General features: G+C 38.1%; 1 protein-coding gene across 1 annotated transcript in view; it reads left to right on the plus strand.

Annotated features, from left to right (window-relative positions):
- LOC118809092 (transcription elongation regulator 1-like protein) overlaps positions 1 to 18,227 on the plus strand; it is a 128,862-nt gene that overhangs the window by 20,992 nt on the left and 89,643 nt on the right. Inside the window, exon 4 of the mRNA XM_036572052.1 lies at positions 16,625 to 16,801. Within this exon, the coding sequence (XP_036427945.1) occupies positions 16,625 to 16,801 (177 nt within the window). The remainder of the gene's footprint in view (positions 1 to 16,624; positions 16,802 to 18,227) is intronic.

Raw genomic sequence — 18,227 nt, forward strand, 5'->3', positions numbered from 1 at the left:
TATAGACAATTGGTATGGGAAATAGTTTTAAACCAGCATTCTGTAAAACATATTCAACTTTGAAACAGTAGCTATGGAAGAATGTATTTGTGGCTAGAATATGGATAAATCAATTAACTAATGGAAACTATAAAATCGTGTACCTACCACTAAACTAAAATCAGACCATGAGTTAAATTAGGCTGAGAAAAGCCCTATGTACTTCATTAGGGGTATTGTTGTCATACATTATTACTGACTGGTTAATGTTAAATGCAAGGCCTAATATGTGTCCTGCCTTTGCTGCAGTGTAACAGTTCTTTTGGGTTTAATGAAAATAATCATTGGTGTGATTCATGTCAGCATAAAATCATTAAAAGCAGTCATTGGCATTATGAGGCTAGTCATGTTGAAAATGATTGGCTTTGTTATGTGAAATATACTCACTGGGGCAGTTCGGTAGTGAAGGCTGTCTAGGCAATGATATTACAGGACTCGAACATGTAGACTACACAACTCAACGCTGTGGCAGTCCAAACTACTGAAACAGGATTATAACTTCATACTCTTTTACCAGGGCTGATGCATCAAAATATTTCATCAATGATTTTTACCCAATTAAGGAACCATCATTAACAATTCATCCTCCAATGAGTTTCAGGTAGATTTATAGTATTAGCTATAGCTATAGTATTAATGAAGACCACTCAAAAGCATTAACTTCAATAGGAATGTTCATTCTACCTCTTTTAAAAGTAAACTTTAATTAGAGAAATAATAAATGAATGGATACATATATAGAATGTTGGATAGATGGATGCACTTTAACAGTAGCAGAAGAACACAGCGCATTATCTACACAGAATACATGCATCTAATTACACATACTATACAGATTTACTTTTTTTGGGCACAGTTCTCATAGTTTCTACTGTCACAGATAACTATTTTAGTGTATGTATCTGTGCAGGTTTCCAAACAAAGCTAAATGCAAGCATCGTTGCAGTCTTACTTTGAAGAGAAAATGATCTTAATACTTGATATGAATGTTTCTAAAAATAGTGGTACAACTCAGTGAAGTAGGCATCACCAAAAAGTGTGCTTTTTTCCTGTGCGTGTTCTTTTTCTTCTTGCCTCATCACATTCTTGGACTCCAAGGCTGGCAAGCAGGCTCCATGGGTTTTGCAACACAGCATGAATATCAAGATAGAATACACTCTCTCAAATGAAGTATGTGCAAAGAAAGTACAAGCAGGGACAACTTCAGTTTTGTACTGTAGCTCAGTATCATATTTAGTATAAGCTTAGGTTAAGTCCTGTTCAGAGTGTGACCAGAGGTGTATAGTGTAACCAGAACCTATACTTAGGTAAAACTGTATACTTTGGTGAAATAATGACTGAATTGTGTTCCAAAAGTACAAAGTACTTCCAGCATCTATCAACATAGGAACTGAATGTCATCAGGTTCTATTCTTATCTTTTTTGATGCACTTTTGGTCTAACATACAATAATAGTTCTCTAAAGACAAGGTAAGATAGATAATATACTTTGTCATTGCACAGAGGACAAGGAAATTGGGCAGCAATCCTAAAGATGCATTAACAAAAAACATCAAACAAGTAATAAAAGAAATATATAAGCTAATATAAAATGCACATAAATAAACATAGAAGTGCCAATCAATGTAAACATCTTTTAATATTTCCTTTTGCATAGGTGCGGATAGACCCTCAATTCCTGTGTTGTTAGTGCCTGAATGGCAGTGTACAATGTCAGTGTTGTGCAGTGTTCAGTTCTGTTATTGCTCTGGGAGAGAAGCTGTTCTTATGTCTGTTTGTCTGTGATGTGATGGATCTGTAGCGTCTGCCTGAGCCTAACAGGTTGAACAGATGATGTTCAGGATTGGATGGGTGTTTCAGTATGTTATCCATGCTGAGGCAGCAGGACCTGAAAACATCCTCCGAGGAGGGCAGCCAGCAGCCGATGATCTTCTGGGCTGTGGTAATGACTCTCTGAAGTGAGAACTATAACCAGTCACAAAGCAGAACAGACGCTGTCACCAGTGTAACACAATGCAATTAAATGAAGGTTTCAAGATTTTAAAAGATCTGAGATATAAACAAAGTCATTCAGAGAGGTTTGATGTGAAATGGTGCATTGTAGAGGAAGTTAGTGGTGAAAAGTTCTTATTTTATCTTATAAGAGCTTGTATGTTGCTCTCAGTCATGGAAGGATTTAAATATGCTTTAGGCCAAACCTTAGCTTAAAATTAATGTAAAACAATGTCTCAGACATCTGAACCATTTTCGTCAATAGCTTTCTGTGATGTCGCTTATAAATGCATCTTAAGTTTTGGATGTCTGGCTCCTATCATCACCAGATGGATAATTATGACTCTACAAGTTTCTCTAAAATTAAACATTCCACACCAAACCCATCTGAATTACTTTGTTTCCATTGTAATGATTGAATTGTGCAGAAATTAAAAAAGGACAACTAAACTAACTATTATTGTCTAAAACGTAGACGTGAAAAATATATTTCTCTCCTGAGATGAGCATAGTGTGAGTGTGAGTAAGGTGTAAGGTGTAGGTGTGTTATTTGAAAATACTTGTTAAAATACAAATCCATCTCAATCTTAACTGATTAACAGTCCCCACCTCTGAGTGTGACTTTATCATTTATAAATAACTTCCAGACATTTCAGAGAGTCTGTGTGTGAATTATCCTTAAATGAGAATTCAGGTTATGTTTGTGGTTTTTCATGGCTTTTGGCTATTTTAAAGCATTTTAAAGCAAAGGAGAATTTGCTTTAACTCTCCAGTTCCACTGCTTGATGGACCTGCCCACAAAAATCTCATTTTTCATCACTATGAATTTGAGCCCGCTCTTATTGACGGGACCTAATGAAATGTGAAAAGTCACTGTGGTCGCCTTGTCAAGATATTTCGGCTCCTGGAAAATGGAGTTTAGAAGAAAGCAATGAAGCGTTTGGTGGGGCCGTGGGCTGGTTATTGCTGATCAGTCATGTAGCCGTCTCCCAGGATGTTTAATGAGACCCCCTCTGGCCTAAAGGGTTTCACATGGAACCATTCATGCTTTCATTTTCTGAATGAGAAAAGTTCATAATTAAGGCTGGACATATGGAACTACATTATATTACATATCGCTGTCTTTGTAACAAAACCTTCTCCATAACAGTAACTTCATAGGAAAAGTATTCTTAAGTCTAAAATATGTTATTTTTGCAAGATTTTGATCATTTCTATTGCGTCATCCATCATGAAATGTCCATAAAATGTAAAGGTTAACTGGCAAACAAAAATTGGGAAAAAAATAAAATAAAAAAATAATAATAATAGTTAAAGCATTCTGGGTAACATTGCATATAAATCTCGTATTCATAATAAGGTGTTATATGACATACATAACACTTTATAATGTGGCCATAAACTTTTTGTAGCTGCTTTTAAGTAGTTTTAATTACATGCATAACACTTCATAAGCGTCTGTTGGTGTATTATAATGTGTTCTGAAACCTGACATCATAAAACTATATATTGTTATTTAACAAAGTGTTATTCATCTGTCTATAACTGCAGGCAATTATACAAGCTTTTGCCAAGCATTCTAAGTTATTACGTTTGCCAAATAACACCTTATAAATGCATTTATAAAGGCTTATGAGCACAGGATTCATAGCATTGCTGTCAAAAAAACAAAAACAAACAAACAAACAAAAAATGATCTCTGTTTTTGTTGTTTTTCCACATCTTTTGAACACAGCTGTTGTCCTTTACATTGTGTAAAATTCACATGATGAATAGACCAATAGAAATGCTCCAAAATAAAACAACTATTAATATAACATTTACTTACATTAATAGTTGTGTATGAATGTTTTTGCCTTCTCCTGTAAGTTTATGATTTTGGAGATACATGTCATGGTCCAACTAAGATCTTAGTCAAACTAGTTTGAATTTAGTCGAAACTGAGATAAGTTTGGACATGTAAATGTTTGGATTCCCAGTGACTCGAACACAGCTCCAGAGCTCCACAGGAGTTTTACAACTTTTTTCTGTAGTACCACACGTGGGATGACCGTTTTTTGATGCCAAAACACTTAACAAAATCAGCACTTTTGAAAGGTTACATTCATGCCAAATATTTTGTCAGAAATAGAGATCTTTATATGTTTTAATGGAAGGAGAAAAGAGAAGTGCAGCAGGAAGCTCATACACAGATAAACTACATTTGTGGCTTTCATGCTAGTGAAAGTCAAACTACACTGGCTGGCCTTTCCTACAGCTCTTGTAAACATCTTGGTTTGGTCCAGCTTCTAAGGCTTTCTAAGAGCTTAGTCAGGCTATTGTGTGCATGTAAACATAGTTAATGTAATAAAAAAGATAAAGAGAGAGGGCTAGAGAGTCAGAAGTAGAGAGAGGAATATTATTGCAGCAGAGATGTAGATAGGCTGTTGTTGATGTAATTAATCTCATGCAGTCTGACTGAGAATGAGAAGACCTCCTAATGAGGCTGGAGTCTGAGAGGAAGAGTATGGAGGAAGTGGCACTGAAGGTGTTTTATCTGGCACATTTAACAGTGTGATCAGACGTTCAATTAAGGTGGGTGTCTTTTTTCCCCACAGCACAATGTTGCATCGTCCTCGACAGTTCATAAATATTTCTGTTTATAAATTGCCTCATGTACAAGAAGCAAGTCTGCTGCAGTCTCTCTTAAGTTGCGCTCTATATCCAAGGGAGAACACATGCACATGCTCGTCAAGGTAGTCCTAACAGAATTCTCCTTTTTCTTGGAAAAAAAAAGAACATTGATTTGGCTAATGGTTTCGGGCATAGTTTATGTGAATAATATATATATATATACATATTTTTTTTCCTTTTTAGAAACCACAAATTTCCTTGTGCAGTTTGTTTTTCAGGGCTGGATGTGGGACATAGTCTTACAAGTCATGAACAGCTGGAGTAATCTTGTCCCAGGCTGCCAGAGAAAATGTTCCCTACAGGGCAAGCTTTAGCTTTCTAACAGATTACTGTGGGAAAGCTTCACCTTGAGTAGCTTCAGCTGATCCATTTAGAGAGAAAACAAGACTTTTATTCTATCTCAAACCTTCTATCACTGAGACCTATTTTGAGTAGCTAAAAATTTAGTAACAATGATTGATACAGTTTGTAGGGCTGTTACACTACAATCCTGTTTCCAAACAGAATGCAATGATATGCAAAATAATGTAAACCCTGTATTAAACCCTACATTAAACCCTATGTAAACCCTATAATTAAATTTCTTATCTTCTTATGCTGTCTTTCTACTATTATCAATTAAAAATTGGGTTTAAATGTTTTGCACATCATTACATTCTGTTTTTTGTTTACATTTTGCATGGCAGCCCAACTTTTTTTGGAAACGGGTTGTATAAAAATGTCATTGTGATTGGCAAGCCAAATAGGGAATATATATATTAATGAACACTGAACAATACATGTTATGTATTTATAGCCTGAATTGTACAGTGGTCTGTAAAGATGCTGTGCTCCCAAGACAGTCCACATTTTTCCTTCGCCCCTATGTGTTGTGATTAAAGATGTGAACCGTCTGGGTGTCCCGGAGGACTGAGTTGGGAAAGAATGCTTTATAATTTGAAACAATCAACTTTATATCAATTTTGGCTTTATTGGCTGGATTTTCACTGATATCTGTGAATATGTGGAGCCTTATTTATTGTTCAGGCCTTAATAAAGAAAACAATATGAGGACAGCAGTAGGACAGAGAGCATGTTTATCTGCACTTTAGATAGTTTATTCAGATAAAGCATATCTGTATATTACTGTAAGGTGTAGATAGGACTGAGGTTAATGAAAGCACTGGCCTGCTGCTTCAGCACCACAGCATGATGGACAGCTCCAAAGTCCTGCGAGCTTGCCCAGCCTCTGCTGCATTTACAGTTTCTTTGGCCTTACAGTCCTTTTTGTTCAATTTGTTTGAAACAAGGCCCCCTGGAGAGTGAGTGCAGCACTAGTACACCCCACGTATATAGCAGCTGGCTTCATGGACACAACTCAGCCATCTCTATTAAAAACAAACAAGAGCAACAAATATTGATTGTAGCTCAAATGGAACTAATGAAGACATATATTCGTTGGGAATCACTTGGACAGGTCTGGGGACATGTTGAAAAGGACGAGCTGTAATTGCTGCTCCAGAGAGACATAGAAAAGCCTTCCGATTCATCTGAAAGCCAATGGCTCTGGGATTTACTGCGTTCTTTGTGCTTTTTGCAAACCAAGAGAGCCCGCATCGAGAGTGAAAAGAAAGATGGCTTTTGATGTTGCAAAGTCTTTGTCTTTTTTCAGACCAGTTTATATTGTTTTAAGATTTACCTCTGTAAGAATTTCCTAAAATATCACAACTCATATACCAAGTTTTTTTTGTTTTTTTTTTACTTTTTCCCCCGGAGAGCCCCCTGCAGGATGCATAAAACAAAGTTTTTATTTCATGTTGTGTCCGTGGAGAATGTCCATAAGAAAAAGCGTGGCACGCTGTTTCATCGCCTCAGCTAATGCCTCATCTCCACTGCATAAGTATTTAAGGGAAGTTGCTAGATTTAAATTTTTCATCACTACCCAGTTGAAGTGTTAGAAAAGTTTAATCCAAGTCCTTTTTTGCCTCTCTTGACAATTATTTTTATCTCCTTACTGTCTTTTTTTAAAACACTCTTGAAAGGAAAGGTGCCATAAGAAACTAAACACAGTTCTTTCAAGCGGTACTGGAGGTGTCACCACAGATTCATAGATAGGAGGGCTAAGCCTTTTTGGGGGGTCTGGGGCATCCTTCATTTAAAATGTCTGAGCAGCAATAGACATAAAATTGATTAAAAATGCCTTCCCAAACCTCTCTTATAGGCAGTCCAGTATTAATTGTAGTTATCATCCAGTACCTATTTTGGCTTATCAATACCATGTTAAATCAAGTGTTCTGGTAATGGAATTTAATGCATTCAAGAAACAGACCAAGCTCAAAATATAGCAAATAGAATATGGTTTGTACTGAAGATTTTCTCACATTAAAAAGAAACTAACTTGGCCAAACCAACTTATATATAATGATGTCTTGGCAAAGAAGGAGATGCTGGAAACATTGGGCCTCATTCACCAACGACCAAAGTTTTTTCTTAAATTTGTTCTCGAGTCCTAACAAAAAGTCCATGTCAGATTCATGATGTTTTTAAACTGCAGAATTGTTCACAATGCTCTTGAGTGTGCACAGATTCTGTTCTTACCTAACACCAAATCCCAAATAAGAAAACACTGGTGAATTTCAGAATCTTTGTGAAAACTGCATAAGTGGGTTTTAAGGAGAAGTTTCTTCTTAAGAATGGTTGGTGAATGAGGCCCATGGAGCTTTAGACAAATGCTCTTTATTGAACGCAACAGCATGGCCATACCCTCTGCGCATCCACAGCTGAATGAGCCAGTAGCAGGATGCTACATAGCCCTCCCCTTTCAAAGGTCAGCCATCCCAATGTCCTACAAAGTTCAAGCAGAGTCCCTGGGGCACACGGGGGCATGCCACCAACCCCCACTGTGATCTCTCTGCAGCAGGGGTTCAGAATGTTCACAGCTCTGGTAACACACATGTTGCGGTGCAGGTACTCCTTTGCCATGCATGCCGCAGCAGAGAGATTAAGCATTTCATCCTCCTTGCCTCGGCGGTGATGACTTGAAGGCCAGCTGACATGGTGAGTTGCATAAGCTGACACACCTTCTCTGGCAGCAGTGGGCCCAGGAGGTGCCCATGTGCCAAATCCTCCATGCTGCCTTCTCGAATGCCAGACATGCCAGACATGCCTGAACCATTGCACTCAGCATTCAGGTGGCCAGGGAAGCAAGGCAGGTCATTGCTAGGCATACAGTTGTACTTCACGGTAGGCACACATATAAGTTGGCACACAGAAGATCTGTCTCTTCATAGTTTTGTAGTTAGCATGAATAATATGACTATCCACCCACATACAATATCAAATCAAGCAACAGTACTGAGGTTAAACAGTTCTATCTCCTGTCCTTTAGCTAAGCTGCAGCTCTTACATGTTATCCATATACAGAGACTATAGATTAGTACCTGATCAGACATGCTGTTTCAGCCCTGTCAGCCTCTTTCAGCTTCTTTCTCTCTCTCCTCTTTGCCTGTGTTTAATAAGATGTTATTTTCTATTAAACTCAGACTTACAAGCACTCAAGGTGTAATGAGAGATCAATCTGTTCAATTTCTTTTTACTTGAACTGGCAAAAAAACTTTTCACTTGACTGGCCTTCAGCAGAGCTGCTGCCACTCCTATATCCATCTGCAGATTGAGGGACTGAGGGATATGAACTTGCACTATGATCAACATAGTGACTGTTGTGATTCTTTCAAATACTGAAGAAAAATAATTAAACGCAGGATGTAAAGAGCTGTAAATAATGGGCCTCATTAACTAACCATTCTTAAGAAGAAATATCTTCTTAAAACATACAGTTTTTTACAAAGACTCTGACATCTGCCAGTGTTTTCTTATTTGGGATTTGTTCTTAGGTAAGATAGGATCTATACACACACAAGAGTGCAAAGGTGTGAACAATGCTGTGATTTAAGAACACGTCATGAATCTGACGTAGACTTTTTCTTAGGACTTTTCTCAAGAACAGATTTAAAAAAAAAAACTTTGGAAGATATTGGAGAATGAAGCCCATTGTTATTTCCATCTGTTACACTTGTTCACACACTGTAGTTTCTTATGTTTCATACTTACACTAAAGTAGTTGGCTTGTCAAATGTTAGTGTTATACTGCCTATCCACTTTCTTTTACCTTGTGTAAACAAAGTTAGCAAGCTAACGAGCAAAGACCTGATTAAAAAAAAACAAAAAAAAAAAAACAGCTCTTTTACGTTTACATTTACAGCATTTAGCAGACATTCTTATCCAGAGTGACTTAGAAAAAGTGCTTTGTTGTCTACTCAGAGAAAGTATCTTTGCTAGTTACAAATAGATTAAAGAGAAAGCTAATCCTATGCTCAGATATTGCTAGAAACAAAAGTCCATGTTGATATCTAGAGCAAAAGAAACAGAGTTAAACACAGCGCAATACAATACATTGTAATAAGTGCAGTACAATACATTTCAGTAAGTACTTAACTTAGTGCTCACTTAAGTGCTGTATAAACAGATGTGTCTTCAGTCTGCGTTTGAAGACCACGAGAGAGACTGCTTTTCGGACAGCCAGTGGGAGTTCGTTCCACCACCCCGGTGCCAGGACAGAGCAAAGTCATGATGCTTGTCTTCCATGCATGTTGAAGGATGGTGGGTCAAGCCGAGCTGTACTTGAAGCTCAAAAGGCTCGAGGTACAGTTCGAGTTTTGACCATTGCCATTAGGTAGGGAGGGGCTGGTCCAGTTTTTGGCTTTGTAGGCAAGCATCAGGGTTTTAAATCTGATGCATGCAGCTACAGGAAACCAGTGAAGTGAGCGCAGCAGTGGACCATAATTCTGATCATAATTTATCACGAATTTGTATTGTAGGTAGGTATTTTCATCTGTAACTGTTTCACCCTGTATATATTTTGAATAAGACCTGATGTTTATTTTAGGAAGCTTTAAACTAAAATGTTGTCTCAACTTCAGCAGTTGCCGACTGACATTACTTTGCACAATTGAGTAGCACCAGAGACCCTCTCCCAGGTTTGGCTTACAATTTACGAGGTCTGACAGCTCACAACTTCCACTCTTCTCAGAGGCAGTGCTGGATAAGAGCAGCAGCAGCAGCACCTCCTCCAGTTTTTTCCCTACTATCACAGTATATTGTGAATTTGGATTTGCGGTGGCACAGTTGAATGATGAAGAATTTATGGGCAGACTAAATAATATTTAGGGGGTGGCTTAAGCTCCCGTTAAACTGGCCTAGTGACACCGCTAAGCAATGCCACAAAAGAACCTCTTTGGTTCCACCTTTTGAGTATGGTTATCCAAAGAATATAAGTATGAAAAAACCTTTTTAAAGTTTAAAGAACCTCCACATAATGTAAAGGTCTTATACCAAGAACCATTTAGGAACCCTTATTTGTAAGAGAGTATTGTCAGAAAAGAGCTGTACTGGAGTGATTCCATACAATACTTCCCTGGTGACCTGATTTTCAGAGTGGTGCTCATGCATGCTAACCACTCTGTCTCTGATCCTCCCACTCAGCGCCATTAGATAAAGTGCCGTGTGTTTCCGTGGCTTCGAGTAGGATGCGCTCGGTGCCACGTTTCTGCAGCACGGAGAGCGTTTAGCTGCAGGTTTCGGTGATCTGTGTTGCAATAGCATGGAGGGTTTTCTCACTGCAGTATTGAAATATGTTTTCAGTGTGGAGTAATGTGCTCTCAGTGCTGTCTGTTCCAGTATCATAGAGCAGAGTTCTCACAATAAAACTCCAGCACTATTGCTACAGAGGCTTTTTTAGCATTTTATACTTCTTCAACTCAGAGATGGCACTGTTGACTGTAATCGGAGCAGAAAAGGAGGTTTAGTTCAGTCTCCTTTAGGGTTTAACACTACAGAATAAAAGGACTGTTACTCTTGATTAAGATGAATTCAATCCAGTATAATTCAATTAAACTTTCAGTCTATATATAAACACACATATATGCAAAAAGGGCCGAACCCAAAATGGCAAAACTTACCAAATCATTAAACAACTACATAAAATAATTAAAATAATTATGGGGTGGCTTTGCACTTTGATTTCTTTAAATGTTGAAGTCTTGTGAGTAAACTTGCAGAAAGCCTTTTATAGACAGAACAGCCAATATTGTTCCACTGAGCATTACTGGTGTCAAACCTTAGAAAAACATTACCGAGTTAGTTTGTGTTTAATGTAAGACCAAATATTCTCTCTGAGCCGGCCAAAACCATCAGTAAAATTCATTATGTTTTGTCTCCATAATTCATTGAGATATAAACAAAGTCATTTAGAGTGGTTTGACATGAAGTGGTTCATTGTAGAGAAACTTACAGACTCAGATTTCGTTACAGTGGTGGAGACAGGATCCGGGGGTCATGATGTCTAATACAAATGTAGCCATTTTATTTATTATCCTAAACCACCCATGAACCTACATGTGCCTTCTGACCACCACAGAGCAGCTATTGTTTGGATGGCGGATCATTCTCAGAACTGCAGGGACACTGATGTGGTGGTGACATGTTAGTGTGTGTTGTGCTGGTCTGAGTGGATCAGACACAGCAGTGCTGCTGGAGTCTTTAAACACCTCAGTGTCACTGCTGGACTGAGAATAGTCATGAGCTACTGTCTCTGACTTTATATCTACAAGGTGAAACAATAAGGTAGGAGAGTCTAATGGAGTGGACAGTGAGTGGACACCGTGTTCATATGTGGATATATACACTACCGCATCGGTAGGAGAACTTGTGCATTGTTATCATGCAAATTGCCATTAGTACTCGTTCATCTAGAAAGTAAATTTAAACAGAGAATCTTTTTAATTGAGTAATTGTGTTTAATTGAGTAATCATGACAGCCTTGCAGAATACGTTGTCAAGGCAACAGCTATGGCAGAATATACTTCACAAGAGGTTCAGAATATAGCAAGCATTGGTCATTGTGTAGGATGGTTCAGACAGTCTGAATTCCACATTTCTACAGGAAGTAATGTTTCTCAAGATTAAGCCGTCTATATAGGTTTGCATGTTGTGAAGCAGCACACAGCAGGTTTCTTTAGTAAAAAGCTGATATGACATGCTTTACCATAAAACATACATGATATAAATACAGCATTTGTGCATCTCAAGATGACGTTGTTGACTGTGATTTCAATGCTTAAGAACGTTCAGTTACTCTTTTTGTAGAGTTTTTCCATCAGTGTAATAAGAAAATGCCATGACTCAGATTTTCTCTTTATACCATTTAAAATACCAGCCCTTTATATTGTGTGGATGTTTCACAATGAGACGACTAACAGAGCTGATAAAAAATGACATTTATTATATAAATAGATAAGAACATTTGGAATGTGAATGGAATGGAGGTGAATGCAAGATTACAAAGGAGAATTTGCTAAGTTTTGTTTGAAAAGTAGACAAGGACAAAATAAGAAGCAGGTAAAAACTATGTAGACTGCCCTGAGAACATGAGCCAAAAATAGAAAATCAGACAACCAAACAAAATTTACAACACATGCAAGGGAGAGGAGAGTTAAAAAAAAACAGCAGTTTCCAAAGACTATAAGGGTTATATACTGAAGCTGAGGGCAGAGTGACAGGTGTGACCAGTCAGTAATCAGGTGAGTTGGAGAAGGTTGTCTTGGAAACGGGGGCTGGAGGTATGATTTTTGGCTTGGGATTGTGGGAAATGTAGTGTTCTGAGGACTGAGCGGACAAGCGACAGTATTGGCCTGTTTACATCTCCAGTCCTCTCCAGACTTGTAGACATGTGGACTGGAATATGAGCAGTACCAAGAAATTCCACATGCAGATTTTTTGGGAACTTCCTCAGAGGCTGCTTGGGCTGTAGGTTTCATCAGACTTTATATGAACATGTTACAATAAAACCTACGTAAAAATACAAAATTTTAGATAAACAGTGAAGGTCTTCCACTGTAAAAATACACAGATATGCAGGGTTAGGTCTAAGCGTTGGCCCTATCATCAGGAGATTGTGAGGTCGATCCCTGGGGATGCTACAACTATCCGTGGCCAGGAGTCCAAGAGAGCACAATTAGCCTTGCTCCCTGGATGGGTGGGATGTCCCCCATCCCCTGATTACCAGCACAGAAGTCTGTTAGCTGACGTAACAGAATTGGTGGTGGGTGCGTTCAGCTGTCCAGTGAGGTTGCGTCCAATTATCAGTGGCAGATCGAAAAGATGTGGTGGCTCACTTCACAGGTCTCAGAGGAAGCCTTTTCTAGCTTTTGCCTTGCTATCCAATATATTAACCAAAGTAAGTAATGTGGTAGCACACATTAAAAGAAGTGTGGTGATGTAAAGTCTAGTCTAACCAAGTTTATTTGGTAAATGTTAGCTATGTTAGCTGTGTAAGGTAGTTGGTAGGCTAACTACAATACAATTATTACACAGATAATGTTAATGTCTGCTCAAAAATGATCAAATATTCACCTATAAACAAATATTCACCTATTGACAAATGTCATATATTGGGCTACAGCTACCAGTAGCCCTCCAGTAAAACAGTGGAAACAACCCTTGAGTTTGTTTACATGTACTTAATAATTAATTAACTATAGAAAACCAGATTTTGTCAGAAATCCGATCAATGCGTTTACATGCACTTAATTAATCATAAAATGGAAAACACCAGGTCAACATGAGTCGGGCAGTAATCAGATTTCTGCTTTGCAATCCACCAATACAGAAGACGACATAACATAAACGTAACATAAAACGTCATTTTATTTAAATATTGTGTCAGTGTAGTGAAAAATATAAACATACATCATCGAGAAAGGACAAATATTAAAATTCTACATTTCACCTAGCATGTAGTTTGTTTTAGCATCACTCCAAAAGTGTTTTGTTGCCATCTTGCGGGTGCTGTGTTAGATGCTGCTTACCATTTCTGGTACAGCGATCTGTTTTCATACATGCTCAGACGGAAAAATGAAAGAAATCAGAGTAAGGGTATACATGCACTGAAAATCCTGATTACTGAGCGACACTTCACCTCTCTTTATCAGATTTCTTAATTTGATTTCTAGGCCTTAATCCATTCTAAGAAATTAGAGTATGCTGTTTACATGTTCACTTGAATAATCAGATAACTGCCAAAATCTGATAATGATCAGATTATTAAGGGCACGTTAACTCGCTCATTATAGCAAGCTAATGTTGACTAGGTTAATCAGTCTCACATGACAAACACAAAAAAACAGTTTATAAAATAGATTTTTCTTGAAATAAAGCACTTATCTTTTTGGTTTCGCTATATAGTAAGTAGTATTTTATGGAAGTTTACTTTCCGATTCCTGTCATCTCTGTGGTTCCGCTGTGGTTCCATGCTGCTGCCTGAGGAGAAGCTGTTTAACTCTGTTCTAATTGGCGCTATAATAACTCAGTGGCTAGGTCACCAAAAAACATCTAAAACTACCCAGCACTGTGGAAATAACCTATCATAACGACCCAAAAGGCTCAACTAAATATTTGGGTAGAAGAAAAAAACAACCTCACAGTTTTCTAGAGTGCAATTAGCTATTCATGTGCAAATGTACAGATTTTGGTATTAGTATTAACCATGGAAGTGGGCTAAGCGTAGCAGCTGCTATCACTTTTTATATGCTGTCAGCCTGTGTGATGTGATGTGATGATGCTGAACGTCACAGAGCAGAGCATCAGTATAAAGTATATCAGTATCAGTATATCAGTAACAGTATCGGAGTCTAAAGGTCTGGAATCTTGAAATTTAGATTGAGCATGCCGTATGTTCTGTTTCTCCTCACACCATGAATAATGCCAAAATGACTACTGTGGAAAAATGTCCTCAAAAGATGTAAAAACTTGGAACTTGCCAGCCTTTTGATGGTCATTGTATGGCTCAGATTCAAACAGCTTCACTTCCTACAGTAAATACTGCTGCTTTTCTATAGGGGACTTTTCTACGTCTACATACAGAACTTGGGAAATATTAGGAAAGAGCCCCATGGCTGTTTTTGAGTTACATTATGATCAGCCTAAATTTGGACAAATGACGAGATGTTTGTCACCAGAAAACAGGGTAGCTGTTGGATGTGATCCCGATGAGCACATGAATATGCATCTGAGCGGCATACGGGTCAGCGGGCATGTGCACTGCAGTAGCTGTTCACCGTCTCCTACATCAGTCTGTTGGTGTGTGTGTGTGTGCGTGTGTGTTTAGGTCTGATTAAGTCTCCCCAGGCTCCGGGTTGTGTGCTGGCTCCAGATTGACTAGGCTCTGATAGAACCGCTCCATCACTGGATCTCCCAGATGAAAGAAGCTGCAAAACCCTATGAAAGCGTGTTTGGAAGCCAGCTAGAGTAGAGAACAAAGACAGGCCTACACACACCATCCAGGAGCGAGCGGAATAAAATAAATTACACACAGCTATCTGCTGATCGTTTCATAAGGGCAAGCTGGCTCTATAGGCATCCAGTTCATTATTATCCACCCTTGTTTCTGCTGTCTCTGCTCAAAAACAGGAAAGTTTTATTGTGTGCTGGATAGTCCAACACATCAAGAAGCCTTATAACACTTTAGACTCTTAACCCCTGGAAGTCTAAAGCTATTATTGCTGTTTTGTTATACAGTTTAATTGTAATTACAGGCAGTACTGTGCAAAAGTCAGAGACCACTTCTTATTTATTTAATTTTCAGTCAAAACAAAAGTTGTTCATTTTTCAGCGTATTTTTTTATACACCTCCAAATCTCAGTTTTAGAAGTTAGTTGCATTTTTCAGTCAATCACTCTGAGAACACTAGCAGCTCATTTGTTTGATTTGCAAATGTTCAGTTTTCTCATTAACAGCTTCTTGACAGCTACAGATCCTTTTCAAACCCATAATGCTCAGCTGTCTTCTCATAGTGGAGGGATGGACAAAAACATGTGTAGATTTCTTTCAGATCTGAGTGCTTGATTTTCTCCTCTCTCTCAAAGATTAAAGCTTCAAGTGCTGTTTATCTGATAGGGACAGATTGGTAGACTACTAGGACTTGCATGGTTGTTAAAAGTCCATGTTTTTCCATGTCTTTTAATCAGTTTTTGAATTCCAGTTTTGGAAACTCTTGTTTGTTCACTTATTTTACTTTGAATTTTCTCTACTTTATGCAGGTAGGTTATCTTATATTGAATGTCTTAAGGAATATTTTTCGAGCAATTAATAACTTGAAATAGTCAATGGCTATTTTGACTGGAAGTTAAATAAATGAAAGGGGTGTCTGACTGCCGTGGCACAGTAATTATATAATAGTCATTTACATAATAAGTCAAATTACCTTTACATTTGATTTAAATATGAAGCAGTTTGGGTCTGCATTTCTGACCCAGTTTTCTTCTGCAAAACAAGCTTCTTGTTTCATCAAATTCAAATCATAATATGTCCACTTCTACTTGCAAACACAAGTGTGGCATTAGTTGAAAGTGTAGAATACATACCTTTGATAGAAGTTCTAAAAAGAGAAAGCTAAGACACTGAGTTTTTTCATCTTATTGCAATCATTCTCACCCATTAAATGAACCCAAAAATGACAAAGTAAAAATGACCTAAAGTAAATGTGTCCTATTTTCATACATTGTTTCAATGAGCTTCAAGTGAGACAGAGTTAATATCAAATTGCTGTATTTGTTTTCAGTGGTAATCATGGTGATATTTCAGAGTGAGACTAACGATAATGTAAAATCTAATCCCCTTAGTTTGGGCTCTTTACCCATAATTCCTCTGCCTGAAGGTCAGTCTTAAAGTCCTGCTGGTTCATGTTTCTGGCCCATGCTGAGCACAGTCCTTGAGAGTGCTCTAATGGCGAGTTGATCATGTGGCGTCCAGAGATGAAGAAAAATAGGCCTTCAAGCTGGAGATGTAAAATTGTGGTTCTGATCACACTTGTTTCTGTTCTCTCTAGGTTGTCCTGTGGCTATAAAACGAGTGCGGAGCAACAAACGGATGGCCCTGGCAGCAGCGGCCTTGATGGCCATGGAGTCAGATGTGACGCAGGGGCCGTCTGCGTCTTCAGCTCATCCACTGCATCTGCTCTCTCTCTCGCCCATCAAAATCCCCATTCTCACATCACCTAGCCGAGGTAAAAATGACCTGCTTTATTAACCTAAACTGGGTAAAAATGACCTTCTTTATTCTACCTGCCTAACCCAGGAAAACATGGCTTCCTTTATTAACCTAACCTGGGTAAAAAAGATGACTTTCTTTATTCACCTGCCTAACCCAGGTAAAAATGACCTTCTTTATCATCTAACCCATGTAAAATGTCCTTATATGTTATTTACCTAATCCAGGTAAAAATGACTTTTATACACCTGCCTAACCAGGTAAAAATGGCCTTCTTCATCTCCAAACTTAGGTAAAAATGTCTCCTATATTTGCCTAATTCAGGTAAAAATGCCTCTTTTATTCAGCTTACCCAGGTAAAAATAGCCTTCTACTCCAGGAAACTACATCCTTTTTTATTTATCCAGCTTCCCTTAATTTACTTAGTCTAGCAAACTGTATCCTGTTTTATTCACCTCACTCAGGTCAAAATGACTTGCTTTTTTCATGTTGTCCAAAAAAATATATCTTGCTTTATTGACGTAACCCAAGTCTAAAATGACTGTCTTTATACTCTCCTAGCTCAGGATACTACATCCTTCTTTTTCACATAGCCCAGGTTAAAGGGTTGTTTTTTTTGCCCATCCACATTCCACAAAAAATAACTTCATCAAGGTGTAAACCACCCAAGTTAACTCAACTAATTCATATTACTCACATAACCAAGGTAAATACACCACTTTATCTCTGATTAATGCCCTCAGGTAGGAGTGAATGAAAACTCCGGTATAGATTTTCTCTAACCCCAATAAAACCTGTTCTCTCACCTGGCATGATTGAAGAACACACCTCATCCATACTGTATTTCTCAGATTTGCATGAACTTTTTATGAACACATTCTACCACCTGACTTAGATAAAGTCATACTCTCTGGAATCTTGCTCTACATGTTGTTATGTTGTTGTTTCTACTGACCTGCTTGATGACACATTTGACTCCACAGCTGGTACTGATTTTCACACGAAGCTTGTGGTGTCCTATTTGGTGAACTGTTATTGCAAATGCATTAGTTAATGCAAGTGTAAACATATTCTGTTTGTTTTCTGGGTTGTTAAGAAGTAAGTAGGCTATGCTTTTATCTTCAAATGCAAATGTTGGGAAAGCTGGCTTTACTGGAACTGGTTATGCTCAGGAAAGTATGTCTGGTGGGACTTCTTTCACTGGGAACTGCCAGTTTTTTTAGGCACACTTACATTTTGGTACACCGTTACACAGTTAGAGACTTGTTCCTGTTTTCTGTGACAAATAAACTGTGGCTGTCACTTCTCCTTCATCAGAGGTCAGTTTCTGACCATAGAGCAGGTCCTGGCGAACTACTCTTGGTTGGCAGTGAGGTGTTTAAAAATCCCAGCAGAGAGGTGCAAACGTTCGAACAACCGTGATCAAATTACACGCTTTCTTG

Source organism: Colossoma macropomum, unplaced genomic scaffold (genome assembly GCF_904425465.1).
Source record: "Colossoma macropomum unplaced genomic scaffold, Colossoma_macropomum, whole genome shotgun sequence".
Taxonomy (NCBI): Eukaryota; Metazoa; Chordata; class Actinopteri; order Characiformes; family Serrasalmidae; genus Colossoma; species Colossoma macropomum.